Source organism: Zootoca vivipara, chromosome 12 (genome assembly GCF_963506605.1).
Source record: "Zootoca vivipara chromosome 12, rZooViv1.1, whole genome shotgun sequence".
In the NCBI taxonomy this organism is placed as follows: domain Eukaryota; kingdom Metazoa; phylum Chordata; class Lepidosauria; order Squamata; family Lacertidae; genus Zootoca; species Zootoca vivipara.
The window spans coordinates 14,145,008-14,171,714 of NC_083287.1; the positions used below are offsets into that span (position 1 = coordinate 14,145,008).

At 45.3% G+C, this 26,707-nt stretch overlaps 1 protein-coding gene across 1 annotated transcript; it reads left to right on the plus strand.

Moving 5' to 3' along the window:
* The first annotated feature begins 661 nt into the window (after positions 1 to 661).
* On the plus strand, positions 662 to 24,562 carry GASK1A (golgi associated kinase 1A). The gene is made up of 5 exons (XM_035129483.2): positions 662 to 1,361; positions 14,437 to 15,849; positions 21,363 to 21,485; positions 23,123 to 23,226; positions 24,169 to 24,562. Exons 1-5 carry the CDS (start codon positions 1,359 to 1,361, stop codon positions 24,377 to 24,379), a joined length of 1,854 nt encoding a protein of 617 aa, XP_034985374.1. The 5' UTR covers positions 662 to 1,358; the 3' UTR covers positions 24,380 to 24,562.
* Positions 24,563 to 26,707: the final 2,145 nt, after the last annotated feature.

The window sequence follows — 26,707 nt, forward strand, 5'->3', positions numbered from 1 at the left end:
GGCTTGCGGGTGTACAAATATTATATGCTTGCATAGCAACCTGAAATGCTGGGAGGCACAACAGAAATAATGAACTGGACAGGGACGTGGGTGGCACTGTGGGTTAAACCACAGAGCCTAGGGATTGCCAATCAGAAGGTCAGCGGTTCGAATCCCTGCGACGGGGTGAGCTCCCGTTGCTCGGCCCTTGCCCACCTAGCAGTTCGAAAGCACATCAAAGTGCAAGTAGATAAATAGGTACTGCTCCAGCTGGAAGGTAAACGGCATTTCCGTGCACTGCTCTGGTTTGCCAGAAGCAGCTTAGTCATGCTGGTCACATGACCCGGAAGCTGTACGCCGGCTCCCTCGGCCAGTAAAGCGAGATGAGCGCCGCAACCCCAGAGCCATCTGCGACTGGACCTAATGGTCAGGGGTCCCTTTATTAGACACGGCAACTGGAAAACAAAACAAAACAAACAAAGAAACAAACGATACTGCGCATAAGATAACTGCACAATGAGATAACTGTTGATCTCCTTGCTTCTTAGCACCCACCCAAGTCATCTGGGGGCAATGCCACCAACGCTGGGAACCGCTGCTTTGACCACTGCGCCATACTGCCTCCCTCCTCGACCCTCTTCTGCGTTCTGTCCAACCTAGTATTCATTGGCTAACTGTTTGGCCACAAACAACTCAGTGTACTTCTCTACTCTGCGCAAGAGGAGCACCTGGCCGGCTTCCCCCTAGGACTAAGGCTCGCGGCTCAGGCTTTTAGTGTTTCAAGAGAAATCCGAGAAGGCTTTTATTGTGAAAAGAGCTTCTGCAATGTGAGCAGGCCTTCCCCCTTCCTCTGATCCCCCTCCCACAAGTCTGCCAGTCCTGGCACACTTTGAACACTCAGCAACTAAGTTGGCTGGCTGCTCAGCCAGCATTTCGTCCTATGGCTCAGAACCATCTTTTCCCTATTTGCACAGGGTCCCCCTGAACACGTCTACGAGCCACAGCAGCACCTGGAAAGTTTAGCAAGAGATTCACAGGCTGCATTTTTTGAAAATCCAACTCCCTCCTCTTTTTTCTTTCTTTCTTTTTTTTGGTTGAAAGAGGAGTAAGAGGCTCAGCCTGCAAACCAAACTCTCCCAACAAAGTGTGGCGGCTGGGAAAGCACCTTGAAGTAACTGCAAGAGAGAGCGAGAAATGAAGAGAGACCACAGATATTGACGGCTGATGCTCTGGGCTCTTGGGAAGTTCAACATATGGGGTCCTCCAGCTGAGTGATGAGAAATTAATGGGCAAACAAAAGAGGCAACCGAGCCCGGGGTCTTCTGCCGGAGGTAAAGACAGGAGGTGGGAGTCAAAGGAAGGAAACCGTCCATCTGAGCATGGTAAGAGTTTTGTTTCTAGAAGTGCAGTCCTAGGAAGTCCATGGTGTTCAGTGTTGCTTACTCCCAAATACAGTCATACCTCGGTTGAAGTACGCGTTGGTTTGAGTACTTTCAGTTTAAGTACTCCGTGGACCCATCTGTTGTTGTTTAGTCGTTTAGTCGTTTCCGACTCTTCGTGACCCCATGGACCAGAGCACGCCAGGCACTCCTGTCTTGCACTGCCTCCCGCAGTTTGGTCAAACTCATGTTCGTAGTTTCGATAACACTGTCCAACCATCTCATCCTCTGTCGTCCCCTTCTCCCTGTGCCCTCAATCTTTCCCAACATCAGGGTCTTTTCCAGGGTGTCTTCTCTTCTCATGAGGTGGCCAAAGTATTGGAGCCTCAGCTTCAGGATCTGTCCTTCCAGTGAGCACTCGGGGCTGATTTCCTTCAGAATGGATAAGTTTGATCTTCTTGCAGTCCATGGGACTCTCAAGAGTCTCCTCCAGCACCATAATTCAAAAGCATCAATTCATTGGCGATCAGCCTTCTTTATGGTCCAGCTCTCACTTCCATACATCACTACTAGGAAAACCATAGCTTTAACTATACGGACCTTTGTTGGTAAGGTGATGTCTCTGCTTTTTAAGATGTTGTCTAGGTTTGTCATCTAAATCACTTTCCATTAATTTCAATGGGAAAGTTCGCTTCAGGTTAAGTACGCTTCAGGTTAAGTACAGACTTCCGGAACCAATTGTGTACTTAAACCGAGGTACCACTCTACAGTGGTACCTCAGTTTAAGAACAGTCCTGTTTACGAATGATTTGGTTTACAAACTCTGTAGTGTCCCGCTTTGCAAACTTTACCTCGGTCTAAGAACGGAATCCGAACGGTGGAAGGGCACCGGCGGCAGGAGGCCTCATTAGGGAAAGTGCGCCCCAGTTGAATAACGTTTTCTGTTTAAGAACGGACATTTGGAAAGGATTAAGTTCGTAAACTGAGGTACCACTGAACAGGATTTAGGGCCAGCTCAAGGAATTTTGCTGCCTGAGGCAAAGGAGGAACCTGCTACCCCAGGCCATAGAGAGAATTCCACCATCCTGGCAGAGGAATCTTACTGACAATGGGATGGTATACCTGAGGCAGGGCCGTCTTAAGCGCCCCTGGCGCCGTGGTGCGACGGATCCCTCCGGCGCCCCCCCGCCCCGTTTCCCAGCGCGGTGGGCGGGCGCAGCGCGGCTGCCACAGGCGCTGCTGTGCGGCGGGTGGGCCGGCACAGCACAGTTGCCGTGGGGGCAGCTGCGCGGCGGACCGGCCGGCCAGCGCCGTGGTGCCCTGCGCCACCCAGCCTGGCCATAGGGCCGGCCCTGACCTGAGGGCAACAGGGAAATCGGGAGGAATGGAGGGCTGTTGCCATTCGCTCAGTGTCTGTCACCTGAGGCAGCCCCCCCCCGACTCTGTCCGACAGCAGGGCTGGCCCCAATAGAGCTGTAGCTTCAGTCTACAAAATGCCTTCACGCGAGAGAAATCCTTTCCACTTTTACGAGCTCAGGCAGCATTCATGGTATGCCCACTCTTGTTTTTTTCTCCCAACAACCCTGCGAGGTAGGCTAGTCTGAGAAATGGACTGTCCCAAGGCTGGTCAGTGTGCTCCAGGAGTGAGCTGGGTTTTGAACCCGCCCAAGACTTGCTCTCTGCCAACACAGGAAGCAAGACTGTGCCTTTTCCAAGATTCTGCCCATGTGCAAATATTTCCACCCTTTTTCAGTGATTTTCAGTGTCGAGTGCTGCAATGCAAGCATCGGTTAACCATCCTTCTCCCTTCCACAAAACTTCATAAAGTTGATTTACTTTTAAGGAAAGATGGAAGTCTCCTTCAGAGAGAGTATTTGTGACTATTTCCTTAAGCCAACTGACGTTCTTGGCATTACTATGTGAGCTAGTTCCAGTATAGCTTCTAGGAATCCTCGTCCAGGAAGTCAATCAGAGAGCCAATTCTTTCCCTCCACACCTACTGGCCAGGATCTCAACTTTCCAAGTAATCCTCAGCACAACACAGGGTGGCACTCGCGGCAAGGATCCCTACCGATTCCCGACTCTAGGTGTTAGCAAGACAGCGAAAAGGGAATTGTTTTAGCAGTAGAGGCTCTTGGAGGACAAGAATGCTGAGCCTGCCCCCCCTCCCCTTTTGTCTGAGAGAGCTGTAGTGGTTTCAAAAATATGTGCAAGGTTGCACATTTGAGCACAGATGCAGACATGCCGCCTGCATATTAAAGGGAGCCTGGCACTCTTGGATGGAGCTGGCCCAGAGTTGTCAATTGTGTGATGGATGGCTCTTTCTCCTTTAAAAATAATAATAATTTTTTTATTTGATTTAACAAGCGTAGAGTTACCTATAACAATACCAAATAAATATCCACATTTAGAGATTTCTCTGAATCTCTAGACTTCCCCCATCTCCTCCATGGGTCTTATTGCCAACATTTTCAACTGCATATTATTTCATAATCCGTATTTTTTATCTATTCATGTTGCCCATAGTATTTGTTACATTACAAGTGTTATTAAAATCCTGCTGATGTTTTCATCTGCTTACAGTGGTCTCTTAAATATATTATCAGATTTCCCCATTATTTCTTAAAGTTTTTGTCCCCTTGGTTCCTGAGCTTTCTGGTCAGTTTTGCCATTTCAGCATAGTCCATCAGCTCGGTTTGCCATTCCTCTTTGGTCGGGACTTTGTCTTCTTTCCATCTCTGGGCTCAAAGCATCCGTGCAGCTGTTGTTGCATATATAAAAAGTATTTTCTGCTCCTTTGGGGTGCTGGTACCTACAATTCCTAATAAAAAAGCTTCTGGTTATTTTAAACATTCCCCCCCCATTTCATTATATATCATTTCCCAGAATGCTTTTATTACCTTACACAACCACCACATATGATGAAAGGTGCCTTCTTTTTCTTTTCATTTCCAGCAGGTAGTTGTACTTGTCTTACACATTTTTGCTAACTTACTATGAGCCAAATACGAATGGTACATCCTTTTCATATAGTTTTCTTTCAGCGTGCAACATGCCGACTTTCTCCGTTGCTTAAAGAAGCAACTAACCAGTGTGGTGTAGTGGTTAAGAGTGGTAGACTCCTAATCTGGGGAACCGGGTTCGCATCTCCGCTCCTCCACATACAGCTGCTGGGTGACCTTGGGCTAGTCACACTTCTCTGAAGTCTCTCAGCCTCACTCACCTCACAGAGTGTTTGTTGTGGGGGAGGAAGGGAAAGGAGATTGTTAGCCGCTTTAAGACTCCTTCGGGTAGTGATTAAGCGGGATATCAAATCCAAACTCTTCTTCTTCTTCTTCTTCTTCTTCTTCTTCTTCTTCTTCTTCTTCTTCTTCTTCTTCTTCTTCTTCTTCTTCTTCTTCTTCTTCTTCTAACCTAAGTCTTTTCAGGCAAACCTGCACCACACCTATTTAGGCAGCTGGATGTGCTATTTTGGCACATCTGATCTTTGTAGTACAGTATATGTGCGCAGTCATTCATTCATTCATTCATTGTGTATTTGGGTCAGCCACCCACCCATTGGGCCACATGGCTGGCAAGACCCACTGCTGAGTGGGGTAGGACTTACCTTGCTCATTCTTGTGGCATTGTGGGTGTTACCCAGAAAGTGGGGTGCCTCTCCTTCTATCTCTATGATGTCCCCCTAACCATGAGCCATTCGTTTCCCATAGGATGGTGCTCGTCTTCACTCCTTGTTGTTCGGTCAGCGGCAGAAAAATCTTGGCTGCTCAAAATATTCTGTTACAATTACGATTGCCCACAGTCTCAAATGATAGGGCTGGTTCTGCTCATGCTTTGTGCCTGCGGCCGAAAAAACCCTGCTGATGTCATGCGGAAATGGCGGCAGCAGAGATCTCTAGTCTGCCTGTGGACTCGGGCCTTTCTCTCATGTTTCCGCAGCGGCAGCGACTCCCAATTCAGTTCACTTCAAGAAACTGGCAAACCCACAACCCACTTTTTAACCTCTTGAGTGTCCGGAAAAGTGGGCTTGTTGACTCATGGGAGCAAGCCAAGCCAGGCCAGGAACTGGGTCAGGGATGACCTTGGAGGAAACCTGCGTTTGCGTAGACTTTGGGATCGTGGCCAATGTACACAGCCACATTGGAGAGGTGACTCTCCTTTTCATGAGTGGTGATTTGGGGTATATGTGTGTTGGCTTTTTGCTGTTATTTTCTCTCGACGGCAGCAGCAATGGGGTATCAGAACAAGTGGAAATTATTTTCCTTTTTTTTTAAGGGGGGAAGTCTCCTTTAAAGATGATGATTTATTATAGTTGCTTCCCCCCCCTTTCATTTTTGTGCAAAAAGTAAACTCCAAGCGACTTGCAGGGATCCCCACTCTTAATTCCACTCCTTTCATCTGGCGTATCTCGGAATCTAAAGAATGCACATTATGCATTCCTTGGGGGAAAGAAAATGGAGACCATATCTGCTGACTTGCATGCCTTCGAGGGAACACGATGCTGTCCCCTGTGAGGAACAAACTAGCACACTGCAAATCTTGAAGAAACTGAATATCTGTGTTTTGCGGTTTTGTATGCGGTGTGAAAATAAGAGGTTTCTCTTAAATATGTAAAGCATTTTTTTTCCTTCAGAAAAACAAATGACAAAGTACGACTTTGCAAAATCTTAGGAGGCACACGACAGCTTTTGAAGCCGTTTGGAGTCAGAGCTGGTAATCCCATTAAGAAAGAAAAATATAAAACAAGACTGTGGTTCCTTCCGTGCGGGATCTTCGGCCTAGAATTGTTCCGACTTCATTCAGCCTCTGCTGATGGAGAATCCAGACAAGATGATTGCCAGCTCATTGCATTCTGACTTCTTTCTCAAGGCCTAATTCATGGCAACGCCCCCCAAAAGAAAAGCAACTACAGTGTCAGTCTGGGTGCAAATAACTGTGGACTGTTTTCTGGGCTACCGTGCTTTTAAAGAACAGCTTCCTTCTCTGGAAGGAATGGTTGCCTCTGCTTCTCCCACCCTCTCTCCCACCCCACATTTGCTTTTCTCTTTCCTTAGCTAAGTAGCGTAATTGTGCCAACATTTGACAAGGGACAACTTGGAGCCAGTGGCATAGTGTGGGTTGCCAATGTCCGGGGCCATGGAAGTGGGGAAAGGGATGGAAGGACCTATACACATTCAACTGCCTAGTGGCAGTTCTTCTTCTCCTCCGTGCTGAATTCCTAGAATCTCACCAAAGTCTTTTTTGTATCTTCTCACAAAGGCACAAGCTTTCATTGGTTCTACACACCTCTGTTTTTTACTTTTATAAGCAAAGGAAATTCCTTCAGGGAATTCCCATCTGACGGGCACCAGATCTCTGAGGCACCGGGTAAGGTCTTTCCCATCGCCTCCCACCTCAGGATCAGCAACAGATTAGAAGCAGTCCTCATTTAAAGGCAAATTTACACTTTCTGAATCAATACACAAAGCAAAACTTGGCCACTCTTCAAAAATCACACTTCCCCAAGTTTTGCAATGCTGTTTTCCAGACAAGCAATGTGTATATAGCACTTGGGAAGACAGGCAAACTAATGCCAGTGTACTGGAAGAAGCAAAGATCACCAGTGTCGAAGCAATGATTCTTCAACTTCAACTTCGTTGGACTGGTCATGTTGTGCGGATGCCTGATGATCGTCTTCCAAAGCAACTACTCCGAACTTAAAAATGGAAAGCGTAACGCTGGTGGTCAACAAAAGAGGTTTAAAGACTCTCTCAAGGCAAATCTTAAAAAATGTAGTATAAACACCGACAACTGTGAAACACTGGTCTGCAAGTGCTCCAGTTGAAGAATAGCCTTTTCCAAAGGTGTCGTGGGCTTTGAAGATGCTCAAACTCAGGACAAAAGGGAGAAATGTGCTAAGAGGAAGGCACGCTTGGCAAACCCTCACCGTGGTCAACTCCTACCTGGAAACCAATGTCCCCACTGTGGAAGGACGTGTGGATCCAGAATTGGCCTCCACAGTCACTTATGGACTCACTGTTAAGACCATGTTCATGGAAGACAATTTTACTCGGCTACAAGTGATCGCCAAAGAAGAAGAATATAGTATGGTAAAATGGGCTTCAGGATGCATAAATTAGTGAAAACAGCATGCAACCCCCCCACCCCCCCCACAAAAACCACTTTCTGTCCAAATTGCATGCAAACATGTATATGAGGGGAGATTTGTGCTGAAGTGCTGGTGAATTTTCACGAAGTCTTAAAAAGAACACCCTGCAAATTGATGTGGAAATGTGTGGAACTGGACCTAAGTCTGGGGAAACCAGCAACTGAGAGAAACTGATATTGATGGATTTGCCCATCTCCTGCTTCAACCGGATCCTTTTAAGTGGAGATGCCAGGAACTGAAACTGCAAGCAACACATGCAGCGCTATGCTCCCTTTCCAAGGGATGTTCCAAACTTCCGGGGTGTGTGTGTGTGTTGTTGTCCCACCTCTCTTGTATTCACGCCAGCAATCAAAACCATATGTATGGGTTTGGCACAGGGCTGAATTTCACCCATAAAATAAAAACATCTCTCTCCTTTGTCAGTGTGGAGTTGATGCAGGCAGGCGTTTTAGAGGGGAAATGTTTAGCATGTGCTTGCAGAACAAGACAGTTGTGGGTTGTTTTCCCCCCCCCCACAATCTCCACACCATCTTCTTCACAACCGCTAAGCCGCTTTAGCCTTTTGATATTGGGTGCCAGAATCAACACAAGGCATTTACTTCTAAGATATAATCTTTCATTTGTGAAAGGGGAGAAAGAACAGCGGATTGCATTTTGTTGAGGGTGGTCGGCCTAGAGAAGAAGGGATTCAAGCCAAAACTCACCAAAGCCAGAGGATACAAACCAGAAAGCAGTATTTTTGTGCTTGGAAACTGCAAACTGTTTTCTTTCTTTTTATTTTCTTTTTTAAAAAAATATTTTTATTAAAGATTTTCTTGGTTTACAAAATTACATGCCTTGTCCTTTTTTTCTGGTTGCACAGTACAGTCGTACCTTGGAAGTTGAATGGAATCTGTTCTGAAAGTTCGTTCGACTTCTAAAACGTTTGGAAACCAAAGCCCGGCTTCCGATTGGCTGCAGGAAGCTCCTGCAGCAAGCCCCGTCAGGCATTCAGCTTCCAAAAATAGTCCACAAACTGGAACAGTCACTTCTGGGTTTGCAGCATTTGGGAGCCAAAATGTTCGAGAACTAAGCTGTTTGAAAACCAAGGTACGACTGTATTTCTTACAAATCAGTTACATTTGTTGTGAGACCTTGGTGTTGAGTACAGTATAAGGTTGGGGAGCTGGAGTCTGTAGCATAAAGCAGCAGGCTGGAAACATTTGCTCCTAGTAGATCTGCTAAAGCAGGGGTCAGCAGCAACCTTTTCCAGCCGTGGGCCATGTGGTGGGCTGGACTATATTTTGAAGGAAAAAAAAGAACAAATTCCTATGCCCCACAAATAACCCAGAGCTGCATTTTAAATAAAAGCACACATTCTATGCTGATTCCCGGACCGTCCGTGGGCCGGATTGAGAAGGCGATTGGGCCGCATCCGGCCCACGGGCCTTAGGTTGACTACGCCTGTGCTAAAGCATAGTTGTTCCAGCAATTTGGGGTGACCATGTGCCTTACTTTACAGAGGACAGACTTCTGTTTGAAGGCATCCTCTGTTGGAAGGGATGTCTGCTCTGAGATTGAAAAACCCACCTCATGAGAAGAGAAGACTCCCTGGAAAAGACCCTGATGTTGGGAAAGATGGAGGGCACAAGGAGAAGGGGACGACAGAGTGAAGGGAGAGATTTGCCAATAATGTTATTGAGCTAGATCTGATCCTATAGTTTGCATTGCCTGCATTGTATAATTCTGAGTGTATGGCTTAGCCCCCTCCCCCCCCCATATTCCGTGGATGCTCTCAGTGCCTCTGTACCAAAGTAGGCCGAAGTGTAATGAAAACATTCGACAGCTAGCTACCAAGGCCGGATGACTGTCTAGTCTGATGCTAGCAGTCTGACGCACAGAGCAGGCAAGATAGATAGGAACTCAAGCCCCCACTCAAGGCTGCTTGAGGATGCTACCGGGGTAAGCATGAGTCAGCATGTGTTTATGAGAAGAACCGGACACAGGAAGATCCTTATATGTATTTGTAACTTATGACCCCCTTGTGTGCGCACATTTACAGAGGAGGGGGAAAGGAGCCCAAGAAGTGTATAAGAATCTTTGCAAATTTGTGTTTCTTTACTCTTGTCGTGAAATATGGATCACCAAGAGTCTCTCTAATTAGAGATTAAAGTCTTCCTCTGGATTCAACCCTCGGTGTCGTTATTGGCTGTCCCTGTCCCTGCCTGGGCGCAACTTAAGGATCCTTATGAGCTAATAAGGCTACAAGAGGATGAGATGGTTGGACAGTGTTCTCGAAGCTACGAATAGGAGTTTGACCAAACTGCGGGAGGCAGTGGAAGACAGGAGTGCCTGGCGTGCTAAGAGTCAGACACGACTAAACGACTAAACAACAACAACAACAAAAGATAAAAGATTAGAAAAAAAACTGTAAGAAGGGAGACCAGAAGCCTTGATGTTGCCCACCAATAGTCAACACCTGGACAGTAACCTACTCTGCATAAATAAGTAAGTCTGCACCCTCTTTTAAAATTTATTTAAAGTGATGCATTTCCCCCCCCCCCCCGGCAAAGCATTAAGTGGCCACCCTACAGTAAATTTCTTTGCTGTACTTTTCTGCATTTGCAGCCTATATGAAAACACACACACACACACACACAAGGAATAATATATTTATTTATTTATTTATTTATTTTATTCCATCGTCATGGCATTTAACCAGGACAGGGAGCGATCTTGTCAATCACTGTCTTTGGAAGGGGGAGAGAGAGAGAGAGAGAGAGGTGCTGGAATACATCAAGAAGAGGATGTTCGCTGCCTCTGAAGAGATCGGAGCAGGAGCCGACAAGGAAATTAATAGCAGATTTCTGGCATCTCCTCGCAATTTATGTTGGTTCTGTTTTTCGCGATGCGAGACCAAGCTTGCAGCAAAGGTCCTGGAGAGAATGTATTATAATAATAAGGAAGGGACTTTGAGGAGCAAGAGGTACAGATGGAGAAAAGGCCTCATTTGGAGTTTGTTCAGGTACCATAGCGTTGCTGGATTCAGAGTCCCCCAATGTGGACACTTTGCTTTAATTTTATTCAGGTTTGATGCAGAGACTTCTGTCATGTCCCTTTGCTCAGCTATTATATTGCTTAGGGGTTATTTTCGGGGCAGGAAATTCTATCCAGTCTTTCAGCCAGGAGGCTGGGGAGCCCACAAGAAGCTTTGCGATGCGCAAGAACGAGGCTGGGAGTTTGCTCGCTTGCGAAGGCTCAGTTCCTGGAGCCTAGCCGTGCTGGTGTCTGCTTAAAGGTGTTATAGGAAAATCTTTGGGCTCACTTGGATTTCCAAACAAAGACACCAGACAAGAATATCGGAGCAAAACAGCAGCCTGTAGGCCTGATCTTTATTCAAAAGACTATTGCAACAGGACTTCCACCCACCAGATGGAAGAAGCAGGAAGAATCCCTGAACAAAAGGATGCTCTTACTTTTATAAGTTTTCCCTTGTACCTACAACACCCTTAGTGAAGCATCATGGATACATCATAGATATGTCACAAACAGGGAGGGGTTTTTTCCTGGCAGAAACCGGCTAATCAGGTTTGCCCCATCTATCCCTTGCCCTCTACCTCACACCCATTGAAATGTAGGTGGGTTCCCATGAGGCAGCAAGAACCTATATTGAACTACCTAACTCGGAAACAGGGGCAAAGCAGCTGCTTTTATACATTCCTGAAGGCCTGGGTCACTCCCACTCCCAACGTGATTCGCTGTCTAAACTTCCAAGCTGCGAATCACAACTCAGAGTCTAAGGGCCAATGGCAGAGGCCCAAATCCTGAAATGCTCTGTGATTGGACATCATGTATCGAATCAGAACACAGGAGCTCAGAATCCTTAGTCTAGTCCAGACTCAAGCTCAGGCAAACACAGAGCACTGAATACATAACAACACCCATCAAGTGATACAATGGAAATACATTGTAGAGGTTTTGTAGAGAAGGCTGATCTTTCAGCAGATTTGTGAAGGCTCAAACAAATGAATATTAAAAAGGGAATATTAAAAAGGGAAAGTATGGATACAGGTATATACAGTATATGAATAAAGAACATAATTGTGCAATATAAGAAGGGCTGGAAAGCACTATGGGGTGGGTGGTGGTGGTGATTGTAGGGGTAGAAATTATTGGGGAGGAACAAATTGTTTTTTGTTCTTTCTTTTGGGTATTTGATTCTTTTCATGTATATTAATTAATATGTATTTATTATTTATTATTCATTGATTTTTTATTTTTTTATTTTTGTATCTTTGTAATTATGAAATTCAAATTAAAAAATTAAATTAAAGAAAAGAAAGGAAAGTACTAAGTACATTTTCTCCAATAAGTAAAACACTTTCCATAAATTCAACCAAAGCTAATGTGAGATTAAACAATGCTCGTCATTATTTTTTTAAAAAAGTGATACAATGGAAATATTTACAAATTCCTGGTTTCCCCTGTCAGGTAATCAAACTTCTTTGTCCTGACCGAGAGCACAAGCCATTCTTGGATGGTCTCAGATGTGCTCATTAGCATGATAAACTACTCTGGAAACACAAGCTGGTATGAATTACAGGTCCCCTCCAAGTGTCCCTCTTTTCCATGGACCATCCCAGAATTACAGAAGCTGTGCCGGTTTCTGATTTGATCCTGGAATGTCCCTGTTTCCTCCCCTCCCCTTGTGGAGAACAATTAAAAGTGGTGCAAAAACTGAAAATACAATTCCTGAAATACAATTCCTGCCCCAAACGGAGGAACTGGTGAAGTCGGAGTCCAAAGCCCTTCCTATTATTTTGAAGGGAAAAGTCACCAATCCGCTTTAAATTCTTTAGTCGCAATGCTTCGGCAGCCAGCTATTTCTTAGGAAATGCATGTATTCCTTTACTGTAAATGGAGCCTCACGCTGTCTACTGAGAAGCAAGTCCCACTGTATTCAATGGACCATACTCCCAGGTAACTGGGTAAAGATTGTGCAGGCTTACACTGCGATCCTAAGCAGTTTTACTCAGAACTAAGTCCCACTGAGTTCAATAGAATTTACTCTCTGGTATGTTCCTGATCCTTCTCAGTGTTACCATTATTATTATTATTATTAACACGGGTGTCGCTGTGGTCTGAACCACTGAGCCTCTTGGGCTTGCTGATCAGAAGGTCAGCGGTTTGAATCCCTGCGATGGGGTACGCTCCCGTTGCTCTGTCCCAGCTCCTGCCAACTAGCAGTTCGAAAGCACACCAGTGCAAGTAGATAAGTAGGTACCGCTGCGGCGGGAAGGTAAATGGCGTTTCCATGCGCTCTGGTTTCCATCACAGTGCAACCCCATAGTCGCCTTTGACTGGACTTAACCGTCCAGGGGTCCTTTACCTTTTTACCTATTATTATTATTATTATTATTATTATTATTATTATTATTATTATTTTCATCAGAGAAAAGTTGGAGGATACATCGCTACACTTGTACAGAAATATGAAGCGGGAATCATTCTCCTTAGATTCCTGCTTCCATCTATTCACCTAAGTAATCACAATGTTACAAGATAACACAGTCAGGGTTCAGTGGTTTAGAACACAGCGCCACCTGTGTCCTTATGCTCAGTATATATATGACATCACAAGATGCTATGCTACAGCATTAACCCTTTGCATAGTATTTTAGATGCACCTACCCCGCAAGAAGATAGGGGGCAGCAGAAGGGGAGGGGGAAAGCATGGTAAAAAAAAGTCGACAAGAATAAGAGAAAAGATGAAATTGTGTTATGACTGTATATGTTAAAAATGTTGAAACTTAATAAAAGATAGCTGGAAAAAAGATAGTAAGTTACATTCACCACTCTGCCCACTTTTGCCTTTGTGACAAATCCTTCTTTTTCTTTCTTTTTCTAAAATTTTATTTATACTTTTCAGATATATACATTTCATTGTCTTTACAGTCATTTTGACATTTTAAAACTTGACTTCCTTCCCCCTCTTTCTGCGGTTCCTTAAATTTATTTTTAATATCTTCTGCATATCCAAATAAACTTAACTTATTTTTTTATCTTCTTTAAATATATACTCTTATGTAGCTGCAGGTTATTACAGTAATTCTGCCAGTGTTTTTATCTGCTTACAATTTGTCCATAAATATTTAATAAACCATTTCCATTCTTTTATAAAAAGCTTGTTCTCTTGATTTCTGATTCTTCTGGTAAGTTTCACCATTTTTGCATATTCCATAAGCTTTTGTATCCAGTCTTCCTTTGCTGGGACTTCTTCTTTTCAATTTTGGGCAAGTAACATTCTTGCTGCTGTAGTTGCATGCATGAATAAATTTCTATACAATTTAGGTAGTTCTATACCTATAATTCCCAAGAGAAAAACTTCTGGGTTTTTTTAACAAACATTATTTTAAACATCCTTTTCATTTCATTATATATCATTTCCCAGGAACCTTACTACAAGACCAACACATATGATAAAAAGACCCTTCTTTCTCATTACATTTCCAGCACTTATTTGATTTAGTTTTATACATTTTTGCCAATTTACTCAATGTTAGATACCATTGATATATCATTTTCATATACAGTCATATCTTGGAAGTTGAACAGAATCTGTTCCGGAAGTCCGTTTGACTTCCAAAACCTTCAGAAACCAAAGTGCGGCTTCTGATTGGCTACAGGAAGCTCCTGCAGCCAATCAGAAGCTGAGGAAGCTGCATCGGGCATTCCAAAGAACATTCACAAACCGGAACACTCACTTCCGGGTTTGCTGCGTTCGGAAGCCAAAACGTCTGAGTACCAAGGCATTCAGGATCTGAGGCATGACTGTAATTTTATCTTAGACCGTACCATGCTGTAAATTTTATATCTCTCTTCCGCAATCGTTCCCATGCTTCCATGTCTATATTACAAAAAATCCCTCTTTTTCTTATTCAAATTCCACAGGCCCAGAGAACATGGTATCGAATGAGGCTAAAGAAATCTCCTGTGACTGGTTTCTGCTTCTTGCTCGCCTTGTCTGTGGTGGCTCTTACTAGTTTCTCGTCGACATCCCTGAACAGCTACAAGAAGTCCGATTTTCGATACCTGCCTGGGAATGAGCCTCGAGGGAAAGCTGCCCGTCCCAAGCGTTTGTGGGCACCCTCCACTGCCCCCATTGCCTGGCAGGCTTGGCGTCAAAGCCGCTGGGAATGGCCCAGCCATCAGGGAAGACAAACTCTGCCAAACCCCAGCTCAGCCCGCAAGCAGAAGAGCCAGGCTGGGCGAAATCTTAGGGGTTTAAAATCAAAGGGGCAGGTTAAGAAACACAACATCGCAGCAAAAATCTCCGAATGCAGCAGAGAACTCCGGCTCCAAGCCTATCCCTCTATGACTGACCATAAAAATGTGAGACAGTTTGATGTCCCTTTTGCCAGCAAAGATCTGAGCTCCTCTCTTGGCGCTAAGAAAGTGGTGGGTCGGAAACCGCAGAGGGAGTTGGCTCCGTCCTCTCATCCTTTCCGAGATGCAGAGTTTGGAGCGCCTTTATATCTCAAGAGTGCATCCACAGGCCAGCGAACTTCTTCACAGGAACAATGTAACTCAGATGCGCAGGCAGCTGGAGCCGAACATCAACGCTCAGGTATAATCAAAGCCATCACCTCAGGCAGAAAGTCGTTCCGCAGCACGACAGGCATTGGGGGACCGATGGAAAACTCTCAGAACCCAGAACCATCTCCGTTTTGGGCCAGAGACACGGAGGAGCTGCAGAAATCACAGTGGTGCAAGGAGCCCCAACCCAACGGCTTTTCTGGAAGACGAGAGAGCAGTCTGAGGTTGGGCGAGAATGCCCTACCGTGGTTTACCCTGGACGATGTGGAGAAGATGAAACTCCTTGCCAATGGCACAGTTGTGAGCAAACATCGAATCCCTGCCCACGGGCAAATACTCCAGGTCGTCCTTTCGCCCAGCCAAGATGGCATTCCCCATGATGCCAAAAGACTCTGTTCCAATGGGCTGTGTGGGGTAATCAAAAGGCCCACCGACCTCTATGAGGTTCTGGCTTTCCACTTGGACAGAGTCTTGGGGCTACACCGGAGCCTGCCTGCAGTGGCCAGGAAGTTCAGCAGTCCCCTGTTACCTTACAAATACACCGACGGTGCCGCCAGACCCATCGTATGGTGGGCCCCTGACATACAACATCTGAATGATCCCGGGAACGACCAGAACTCTTTTGCTCTAGGGTGGAAGCAGTACCAGGAGCTGCTGAGGCAACGGTGTGGCATGGAAGATTCCAGAACATCTCTTGGGAAGGGACAATGTTTGACCGTCCTGCATTCGGAATGGGCCAAACTGGCCCTCTTTGACTTTCTCTTGCAGGTAAACCTTGTGGTGGAGCAAACTTCCTTCTTTCCTTCCTTCCTTCCTTTTCCTGAACAGTGCAGCTGCCAACAGGGCCAGTGCGTCCATTTAGGCCAACTAGGCAGTTGCCTAGGGCGTGAAATGGAGGGGGCGCTGGCCAGCCTGCCCCGCAAAAACCCCGCGCCACCGCCGCCCTCCCACAGCGCGCGCTCGCACTCCTCCCGCCTATGGAGGGGACGTTGTGAGCTCCTCAGCGGCTGCAGCGAGTGAGCGGTGGCGGCGGCAGCGCCCGTAGCTGAAGCCTTCAGCTATGGGCACTGCTGCTGCTGCCTCTGCTGCCTCCGCCACTCGCTCGCTGCAGCCACTGAGGAGCTCACAGCGTCCCCTCCATAGGCGGGAGGAGCGCGAGCCAAAAGGAGAGCTCAGCGCCCTCCCGCCTATGGAGGGGACGCTGTGAGCTCCTCAGTGGCTGTAGCGAGCGAACGGCGGCAGCGCCCGTAGCTCGCTCGCTGCACTTTTGGCTTGCGCTCCTCCCGCCTATGGAGGGGACGCAGGGGGCGTCAGCGGCGTTGTGCGTGCGTCATGACGCATGTGCCCGGGGGGGCGCCAGAAGGTGATTTTGCCTAGGGCGCATAAGCCCTAGCACCGGCCCTGGCTGCCAAGTCATGATAAGAGGCCGAATTGTGCTCCTTATGAGTACAGCCATAAATTCATTCACATGTTTTGAAAACTCCGTTTTAGAGTTCATTTTAAGCCTTGGAATATCACATGTCAATTCTCTACGAGAACACTTCTTGATGCTTCCATACAAACGCTCCAAATCACTTAAAATTTGCGCTGCATGGTCTTTAGAATCAATTTGCGACAAATGAACATCTTTAAGTCCGCCAAAATTGCTTTGGCTTGGCTTGGCTGTTTTGCTCACAAATTTATTGACAGCTGCACAAATTATGATAGCTAGGAAGTGGAAGGGACAAGCAGAATATAAAATGGTAGAATGGTATAAAGAGGTGTGGAATATAGCTATTAATGATAAATTAACACGTGACATTAAGATAAGATGGGGAATAAGATGAGAAGATATGGAGGGTGTTTGTAGAATTTGTACTGTTAAAACGGACAGGGGTCAAACCATCACAAGAGGTGTTTAAATTTTGGGAAGTTGGATAGTTACAATGGAGTGGTCTTGGTGGTGGGTTGCACATTTTTATTCTTATTTATTTATGATTATTACTTCGTAAAAAAAAAATGAAAGAAGAATCAATGGCCTGGCTTAGTATAAGGCACCTTCTGATGTTCCTATGCCATGCTGGGCCGAGATTTTGATTTAAGTGCACTGACCTGTAGAGATTTGCTCATGCAGAGAACCAAGCCACATTCTCTTGATGGCTTGTGTTCCTAATAACTCTTTGCAGAGCCGTTTAGAAATCCCACCAAGATGAGAGAGCTTTTCCATTATTAAATGTGAGCACAAGACTTTCCCATAATCTTATTATTTGCCGCTCTCTTAATATATGGCTCCTTCACATGTTTTCCCAAAGACCAGCTGCGCTCGTTGGAAATCCATCCTAAACTGCACAGAGAGAGACTATTACTGTTGGTTGTGGTTTTGAATTTTTTTTTTAACACCTTGAGTCGCTGATATAATTCCAATTGCTCTGTGAACAGCTCTCCACAGGAATAAGGGTTCCTTGCCAAGAAAAATCTCCTGGAGAGAGAGAGAGAGAGAGAGAGAGAGAGAGAGAGAGAGAGAGAGAGAGAGAGAGAGAGAGAGAGAGAGAGAGAGAGAGTGCTGTGGGTGATTTTTTTAAAAAAACGACAACAAAGCAGATGCTATTTTCAGGACTTGATTTGAAATACCTGGCAGTTCTCACAGCCCCAGTTTCCATATGAGATTGTGCTACAGGTAGCACAGGTGCACACACGCTTCGACAAACCTATCCTCCAAAAACTGCAGCACAAAAAACACCAATAGACTTATTTTTCATTTGCGCCCCCAAATTATCCCTTTCTGCTTTTCTCTGTAGCTTTGTGGCTGGGGAAAGGGGTGCGAGGTTTCGAGCTGAAAAGCAGACAGAAGGGAAAGAGCAGGGCTGCCTTAAGGGTATCCAGCAGTGTGGTGGAAAATTCCTCCGACACCCCCCCCCGCTTGCTATGCACCGTTGGAACGGCAGCTAGCAAGCCTGCTGTTGCGAGGGGCGTGGCGGGAACAGCGCACGGCGGAGAATACAGTCAACCGCCCCCTGCAAGTGCGGAGGAGAGGCAGTGGCAGAGCTAGGCTGCTTCAGCAGCAGCGCCTCGCTCACCGCCTTGAACATGAGGAATGCGCGGGGCTGCTGGGGCTCCCCAGCAGATGGGGAGGCGCCCTGGCGCACCACGCCACTAAGCCAAATGGAAAGGACGGCCCTGGGAAAGTGTTAAGTATCTCCCCATGACTTCCAACCAGCAGCAGCATAACACTAGGAATGCTTTTAAATGCAACTTCTATGTTGACATCTAGTTTGGACCCCAAACCCCATTGAACCTGTCAAGTTTTGTTGAAGTAAACAGGGATAGCCAGGCTATCTGGGCAGTTAATATGCAGCAATTGGGGTTTGGCATCATTGCAAAATTTCTTTGCTTCTTCCAGGTACAAACTTTTTTTTTTTTTTTTGCTCGGTGTGTGTATTTTAATACTTATTTTGGCAGGTACTAAGGGTTGTAGAGATAAAGAGTTGCGTGAAGTGTGGAATGCAAGGGAGAACAAGGTTTTATTCTTTGAAGAAGAAGAAAAACCTTACAGAGGCATTGCAAAAGAGATTGGCCACAAGCATAGATTTACACTCGTGGTTTTTAATGTTAAGGAATGGTTTTGATAACATACAGGTGAAACTCGGAAAATTAGAATATCACCGAAAAGTGCATTTATTTCAGTAACGCAACTTAAAAGGTGAAACCAATATATGAGATAGATGCATGACATGCAAAGCAAGATATGTCAAGCCTTTATTTGTTGTAATTATTTGTCGTTAGGCGGGTCAATTATAAATGTAATGTAATTGATTAATTAATGAAATGTAATAGCAATGTTTATTTTTGTATTATTGAAACTATTTGTTTTATTACTGTGCATTTGCAAAAAAATAAAATAAAAATAAAAATAAAAAGTTGCTTTACTGAAATAAATGCACTTTTTGACAATATTCTAATTTTCCGAGTTTCACCTGTATATGGACACATGACATCCTATTTTTAATGTTCACAATGTGTTATTAAAATATGACACTAGAGGACGCTGCTGAGCAACCAGCAACAGGGAGACAGCGTTTAGACAGGGGGGAAGCTAAGGTAAAAAATGCATAAGGAATTGGGAATATGTTTGAAAGTACTTTCTCCCAAAAAACCCAGAGTCCTTTATGTTGGGGATAATTCAGGCTGAAATTCCCAGGTGTCAGCTTCCTATGTTCCCGATAGAGCCATAAAATACACATTACCTTCGCCTGCTCCCCGCCCTGTCCAAACTTAAGAACAATATACTGTACAGATCCATGGAGGGATGGATGCAAGAGCGTTAATTTCAATGCCACCAACTGTGTAATGGTGGCTCTCGGATAATTTTTGGAAGGTGTCAGTATTTCCCTTGGCAACCCCAGAATGCGAGAAATCTGAACCATCATTAAACGGCTGCCAACTCTCACACTTTCAGATGTTCCGCTAACGTGCCATCTGCTGAAATGGCGAGACTTATCGGTACAGTGAAAAAGAGAACAAACGGTGCTTTCTCATGTTACGAAATCGCCCCAGAAACCAACGCCTCATTTAAACTGCACAGGTTGGAGCATGCGGTTCAAACCATGCTCGAGGCGACTTGCAACATGAAGCAAATGCAGAACTGCCCCATCGCAACAGGACTCACAAACAATAAATGAAGCATTTTTTATTAAAAAAATACGCAACCAAACGGAACCGTTTCTGCACGAGTCGCAGCAAAATCTGAAATAAAGATGGAGAAAACCGAGAGCGACGACAGCAACAACCCTCACCGAAGGGTGCCAACTTGAGTAAAATATTGGGGGGTGGTAGGAAAGCCCAGCCCAGCCCAGCCCAATCGCAAGATGTGGTACCCACCCACTCTTTGAATGGCAATGCCCATCAACTTGTGTGGGGGGGGAGCCCCCTGAAATACTTTATTGGGGGCCAAAGGGACCTCAGCCCCTAGGAGTTGGCTCCTGACCCCCACTTCACGTAACCCACAAAACAACCCCCCCACCCCCAAGAGTCTTTTCATCAGCTTCCGTTTTTGTAGTTGGAGTCAGTCAGAGACTCCAGATGAGGTCTTCCAGCACTCACAGCCAAGATGGTCTGGCCTATTCAGCAGCCTCCAACCTTACCAGACAATTGCTTTTTCAGAATGGGTGGTGGCCGAGCCCCCTCAATTCCTACTGGTATTTCTAAGCTGGGCAACGCTTCTTCCTTGCCATCAAGGTTTGAACTCAGCTGGGTTGCAAGGGGGGGGGTGGAGTTGCTTAGTAACCCTGACTTGAATTCAGCGGGGTGGGGAGGAAGAACCGGGAGCTCGCTCCAATGCACTCCTGAGTTTTCCTTGGCATCGGAAGCTTGGCATTTGATGCCTTTTTCTGTTGCTTTGCAGGGTGACTGAAATACGTGGCCCATTTCACAAAGCACAGGCTTCAGTGTGTCCTCCCTGCACTTACTTTTAGCCAACATCTCCCATCATATATGACACCAGGCCTGGGAAAGGTGGATGCGCTATGCTCTAAACAGCCTGGTAGGCCAACCTCTCACGGTCTGGCGTGCCCTCAAGAGGTGCCCGTCGCCAGGGTCGTAGCGTGGGTTGCCGGCTCCAGGCAAGTGTTGCGCTTCCCTGGTGGACTGGGCAATGTCCAGTCCTTTCGTCGGCCAGCATCTAATCAAGGGAGTCTCTCCTTGCAAACTAGCCCCAACCTGGGAGCAGAGATAAGGCGGAGAAAAGCAAAGCCAGGAGGGCTGCTGTGTCGCCTTGGCCCCCTGTCCTTGCAGCAAGGAGCTCTGGGCAACGCATGTGGCTCCAGCAATGCTTTCTCGCTTTCTTCTTCTTCCTCCCTCCCTCCTCGGTGGGCGGCAGAAGCGCCCTCCCTCTCGGCCAGCCCAAGGTCGGGTTGTGCGTGGGCATCCCTTCTCAGGCCACGAGGAGGAGGTGCCCCCGTCCCAGCCCCAAAGGCCCGTCCCATTCGCTGCTTGCCTCCCTGTGGCTCCGACCTCAATTGGGAGGCAGTACTGAGAAGGCCCTCTGCCTGGTTCCCATCGACATTCTTGTTTAATAGATGGGGCTGAAAGTGTGATTAACTGGGCAGTTACGATTGATGGGGAATTTGGCTGCAGAGCATAGGTTACTCTGCAGTCCACTAGACCACACAGTCTCCAAGGACAAACAACCTAGAGATTGTCTGCCAGCCACCAGCAAATATTTGTCTTCCGTACAAGGAAAGGTCTCTGTCCGACATTACAGATACAGAATTCTAACGCCTCTGAACCCTCCGCATCTCCCGCAGGTCCACGACCGCCTGGATCGATATTGCTGTGGCTTTCAGCCAGATCCTTCTGAGCCCTGTGTTCAGGAAATGCTCCACGAGAAGTGCCAAAACCCTGCCGAGCTGGTCTTGGTTCATATCTTGGTATGCCACTTCACTGTGAATTGAGTTTGTTTCTCTTCTAACACGTTTTTAATATATAAAAATATTTTTATTCATATTTAGCTCTGACAGTTAACGTCACAAATAAATCATGATCATATACACATAGGATTCTCTGAATCCCTGGACTTCCCTCCACCCCTCCATGGTTTCCAGTGTTATTCTTTTCCAACTGCATCATATAATGTTCTCCATATTTTCTTAACACTCAATTCTCAACATAGTTCTCGTTACATTGCAAGTGTTTTTTTTAAATCCTGCCAATGTTTTTAATTGTTTACAGTGTTCTTTTAAAATATATATAAAAATAAAAAAAAAGTCCAGTAGCACCTTAGAGGCCAACTAAGTTTGTTCTTGGTATAAGCTTTTGTGTGCATGCACACTTCTTCAGATAAGAAAGCTTATACCTAGAACAAACTTCATTGGTCTCTAAGGTGCTATATATATATTGACTGTGTCAGACCAACACGGTTACCTACCTGAATCTAGTGTTCTTTTAAGTAACTTATACATTTTCACCATTCTTTATTAAATTTATTATCCTCTTGATCTCTGATCTTCCTGGCCATTTTTGCCATTTTGCCATAGTCCATCATCTTCACCAGCTATTCTTCTCTTGTAGGTATTTTATCTTCCTTCCATCTTTGGGGCAATAACATCCTCACAGCTGTTGTAGTGTACATAAACAGTCTTTTCTGTTCCTTTGGTGTTTTTGGACCTAGAATTCCTAATAGAAAAGCTTCTGGTTTTTCCACAAAAGTTATTTTAAACATTTTTTTCCAATTACAGGTAGGTAGCCGTGTTGGTCTGAGTCAAAGCAAAAAATAAAAAAAAATCCTTCAGTAGCACCTTAAAGACCAACTAAGTTTTTATTTTGGTATTCTGAGGAAGTGTGCATGCACATGAAAGCTCATACCAAAATAAAAGCTTAGTTGGTCTTTAAGGTGCTACTGAAGGAATTTTTTATATTTTTTTCCCAACTCATTGTAAATCATTTCCCAATATGCTTTTGTCATCTTCAACGTCCACCACATGTGGTAGAGTGTGCCTTCCTTCTCTTTACACTTCCAACATATATTTGTAGCAGTTCTATACATTTTTGCTAGTCTAGTAGGAGCCAGTTACCAATGTTACATCATTTTCATATAATTTTCTTTCAATGTGCAGCATGCTGTGAATTTTAAATCCTCCCTCCATAATTTCTCCCATGATGAAAGTTGTATATTATGTCCACAATCCTTTGCCCTTTTTAACACTACTGAGTTTCTGTTCTAACACTTGGTGATTTGTGGACTAGCCTGGCGATGCATTATTGCTTCTTACTAAAACTTCTCCCCTGGCCCTAAATGTCAAAGTAAACATTTTGGATTAAAGAAAATAGGAATGAAAGAAGATGAAGTACGAAGTCTCTTGGGGGAAGCGGGAGACTTCTGCGGCTACGGACCACTTTGCATTTAGTAATGTAAGCATAATTGCTTTGTGGAGGATATTACTGCACACATAAAAATGGCCATAAAGCACCGAGCTGTAGGGCAAACATGCCAACATTTCCCAAAATGTTCTGTAACAGACTGTTCACATTCATGCACCCGTGTCCTCAGTTGATTCTTCTTTTCCAGATCCGGAGGAGCAAGCCTTCACACTTAGTATTTATTGACAACGCAGGCAGACTGCACCACCCAGACACAAAACTGAACTTCAGGCTGCTGCAAGGCATAGACGGGTAAGATGGGCATTGGCAAATATTACCTGTGGGCTGTATAAGCTCAATAACACTTCCTCCCCACGGTACCCAAAATATTGATGATACAACTAGGACAGCCTGTTCCTTTTGAGGAGGAGATGGTTTAGCAAATATCCTTTCCTATCTAATAAATAATAATAATCTGAAGGTCAGAAATGAGAAACAAGTTGCTTTAATGTTTATAGATGCAGAAAAGGTATTTGATAATATTTCATGGGCCTTTATGAAGAAAATGATAGAAATGATGAATTTTGGAGAGGTTTTTGGTAAAGTTATTGAGGCAATTTATTCAGCACAACAAGCTATGCTGATTGTGAACAATGGGATCACGGAAAAATGTAAAATAATGAAGGGGACAAGGCAAGGGTGTCTCCTGTCATCATTATTATTTATATTAGTATTAGAGACCCTGGCAAAAAAAGATACAAGCAGATGATACAATAAAAGGAATAATGGTAGGAAATAAAGCATATAAATTAAAAGCTTTTGCAGATGACCTTGTGATTATGGTAGAAGATCCTAAGAACAGTTTACCAAAAGTGTTGGAGAGGATCCAGGAATTTGGACAGATAGCAGGTATCAAATTAAATAAAAATAAAACTAAGTTCTTGGTGGAAAATATGACAAAACAACATAAAAAGGATCTACAACAAGTTTCCGACTTGTGTCTATATAAAAAAGTTAAATACTTGGGGGTATGGCTAACAGCTAAGAATATTAACGTATTTAAAGATAATTATATAAATATCTAGAAATAAAAAAAAAGAAATTTAGAGATTTGGATGAAATTAATCCTTCGATAAATATTGGGCGGAAAATAAATAGATCCCAGGGAGCAGATTGGATTGCTTCGTATGCTGCCTTCATGCACATATGGGATTCTGTCTATAAAAAACACAACTTTCAATTTTTTTTGGTCAGGTTTCCTGAGACAGCTGTGACTGTGCTCAAGTCAGGATGCTTGCAAAACCTGCTTTTGCAATCTCTGTATCTCGATGAGGAATTCTGGGGAAACCAGGGGGGACGTGAAGGAATGAAGCATTGGCTCCAAACCATCGACAGGAGAGGACAGATTCTGCTTCGGTATATTCAGGAGCACAACTTAACCGTCACAAAAGAACCCTCGCTTTAGTCTTTCTTGACAAGGGTGACACGCTCACCTGCAACAAAAAGGAGTCTTCGAGCTTTGTCTGTGAAAATACCTCTGTGCCCAGATCTGCCAGCAGACACACAGGCCTTTGACTGGCTATGTAACTTCTGTCATATGTGAATTCTGAAAATAAAGCTACGGTAAATTTTTTTTTATAAAAAATGTGTGACAAAATGGGTCTGTTGTATTTAGATTTGAGGAATCATCCCACATCACCTTTTCTGTTTTATAGTGTATGGTTCTTGCACATACAGTCATACCTCGGGTTACGGCCGCTTCAGGTTGCGTTTTTTCATGTTAAGAATGTGGCAAACCCGGAAGTGTCTACTTCCGGGTTTCACCACGTGCGCATGCGCAGAAGCACTCTAGTTACGGACTTTTCGGGGTGTGAATGGCACCCCGAAACGGATTGAGTCCGTAACCAGAGGTACCACTGTACCACTGCTAAATTGTTTGTGGAAAGGCCAATCTCTGGACCCGATGCCAACCCAGTTGTGCCTTCTGACATGCAATGAGATGAAGATGAATATTGCCATCCCTATGAGATCCACCTAGTAGGGTCAGTGGGTATCACACGAGCATCAGAAGACGCATTTGCACCTTGCTAGATGGGTGTGAAACAGACAGAATTACAGGCAATGTGGCACATTTCATAGAATCATAGAATTGTAGAGTTGGAAGGGACCCAAGGGTCATCTAGTCCAACCCCCTCCAATGCAGGAATCTGGGCTAAAGCATCCATGGCAGATGGTCATCCAACCTCTGTTTAAAAACCTCCAAAGAGAGGGAGTCCACCACCTCTCGTGGGAGATTGTTCCACTGCCGATCAGCTCTTCCTGTCAGAAAGTTTTTTCGAATGTTTAGTCGGAATCCCCTTTCTTGCAACTTGAAGCCATTGGCCATTGTTGCTCTCTAAGGGACAGGGCCCATGCTGCAGCTCTGCAGATGGTTGCCTTAACCCACCTGAAGCTTCAGGGAACTGCAAGGAGCAACATGGAAAGCCTTGCCCTGGGTTTGCTCCTCCTTGGAGTTGGGATGAAGAAAAGGAGCGAGGATAAAAAAAAGGAAAGGAAAGAAGTGAGAGGCAAATGCATGCAGCAGGAGAGCAGAAACAGGGGAAACTGTGTCCTATATTGAATCTATACAGGACATAGTGTTTTACATTGAAATAAGGGACAATCCTGTATTATTAAAAAGGTAAACGGCAAAGGACTCCTGGACGGTTAAGCCCAGTCAAAGGCAACTATGGGGTTCAGGCCGAGGGAGCCGGCGTTTGTCCACAGACAGCTTTCCGGGTCATGGGGCCAGCAGGACTAAACTGCTTTTGGAGTAACGGGACACCATGACGGAAACCAGAGCACATGGAAGCGCCGTTTCTCTCCCCGCTCCATCGGTATCTACTTGCGCTGGCGTTGCTTTCCAACTGCAATGGGAGCTCACTCCATCACAGGTATTCGAACCGCCGACCTTCTGATCGGCAAGCCCAAGAGGTTCAGTGGTTTAGACCACAGCGCCACCTGCGTCCCTAATCCAACAGGTCGATCGCGATCTACTGGTAGATCGCCGCGAGGTTTTGGTAGATCGCGGTTGATCTCTGGCTCCCTTTCCTTAGCTTCGCTAAAACTGACTCCTTCCCCACCCCCTCGCTCCGCCCCCCATTGTTGTTTGATCTCTGGAAGGGACAACGGAGCTTTCTCTGTGCTGTTTTCATCCATAGCGATCTTTATGTGAGTGACTTTACCCCTTCGTCCCTTGCCTTAACCCCCCCCCCAAATGCTTTTTTAAACCCCCCAAAGGGTTTTTTTTCCCTCCCTAAAAAACAACTTTGAGCTGAACCACCCCCCCCCCAAATGGGGGTAGATCACTGCCAGTTTTTAATTCTGAAAGTAGGTCACAGTCTCTTGAGAGTTGGCCACCCCTGATATTATATAGGACAGGTGGCAACCCTAACCTAAACATTACCATATGCAAACTCATCAAGTACCCATCAATGACTCTGGCCAGCAAGCGTTTGCACAACTGGTAAAATCTTTCTAGAAATTCCATTTCTTTCACAATCACATGGCTAGTGGAGCATTGTTAAAAAAAAAGGGGGGGTGCGGAAAGGCTGGATTTTAGAGATGCCTGAGTAGCGACAGTAAAAATGGACTTGACAACTCAAACTGATCTGCTTTGGTCACTCTGTTCTGCGCTTGAACCCTCTCTCTTTCTGTGCTCCTGGGTGTAGCAAATCACATCGGCATCCGGTCAACTCCGGTTCTCTTCCGGTTGCCCTTCTGGAAGAGAAGGTGCAGCAGCTTCAGGGGCTTC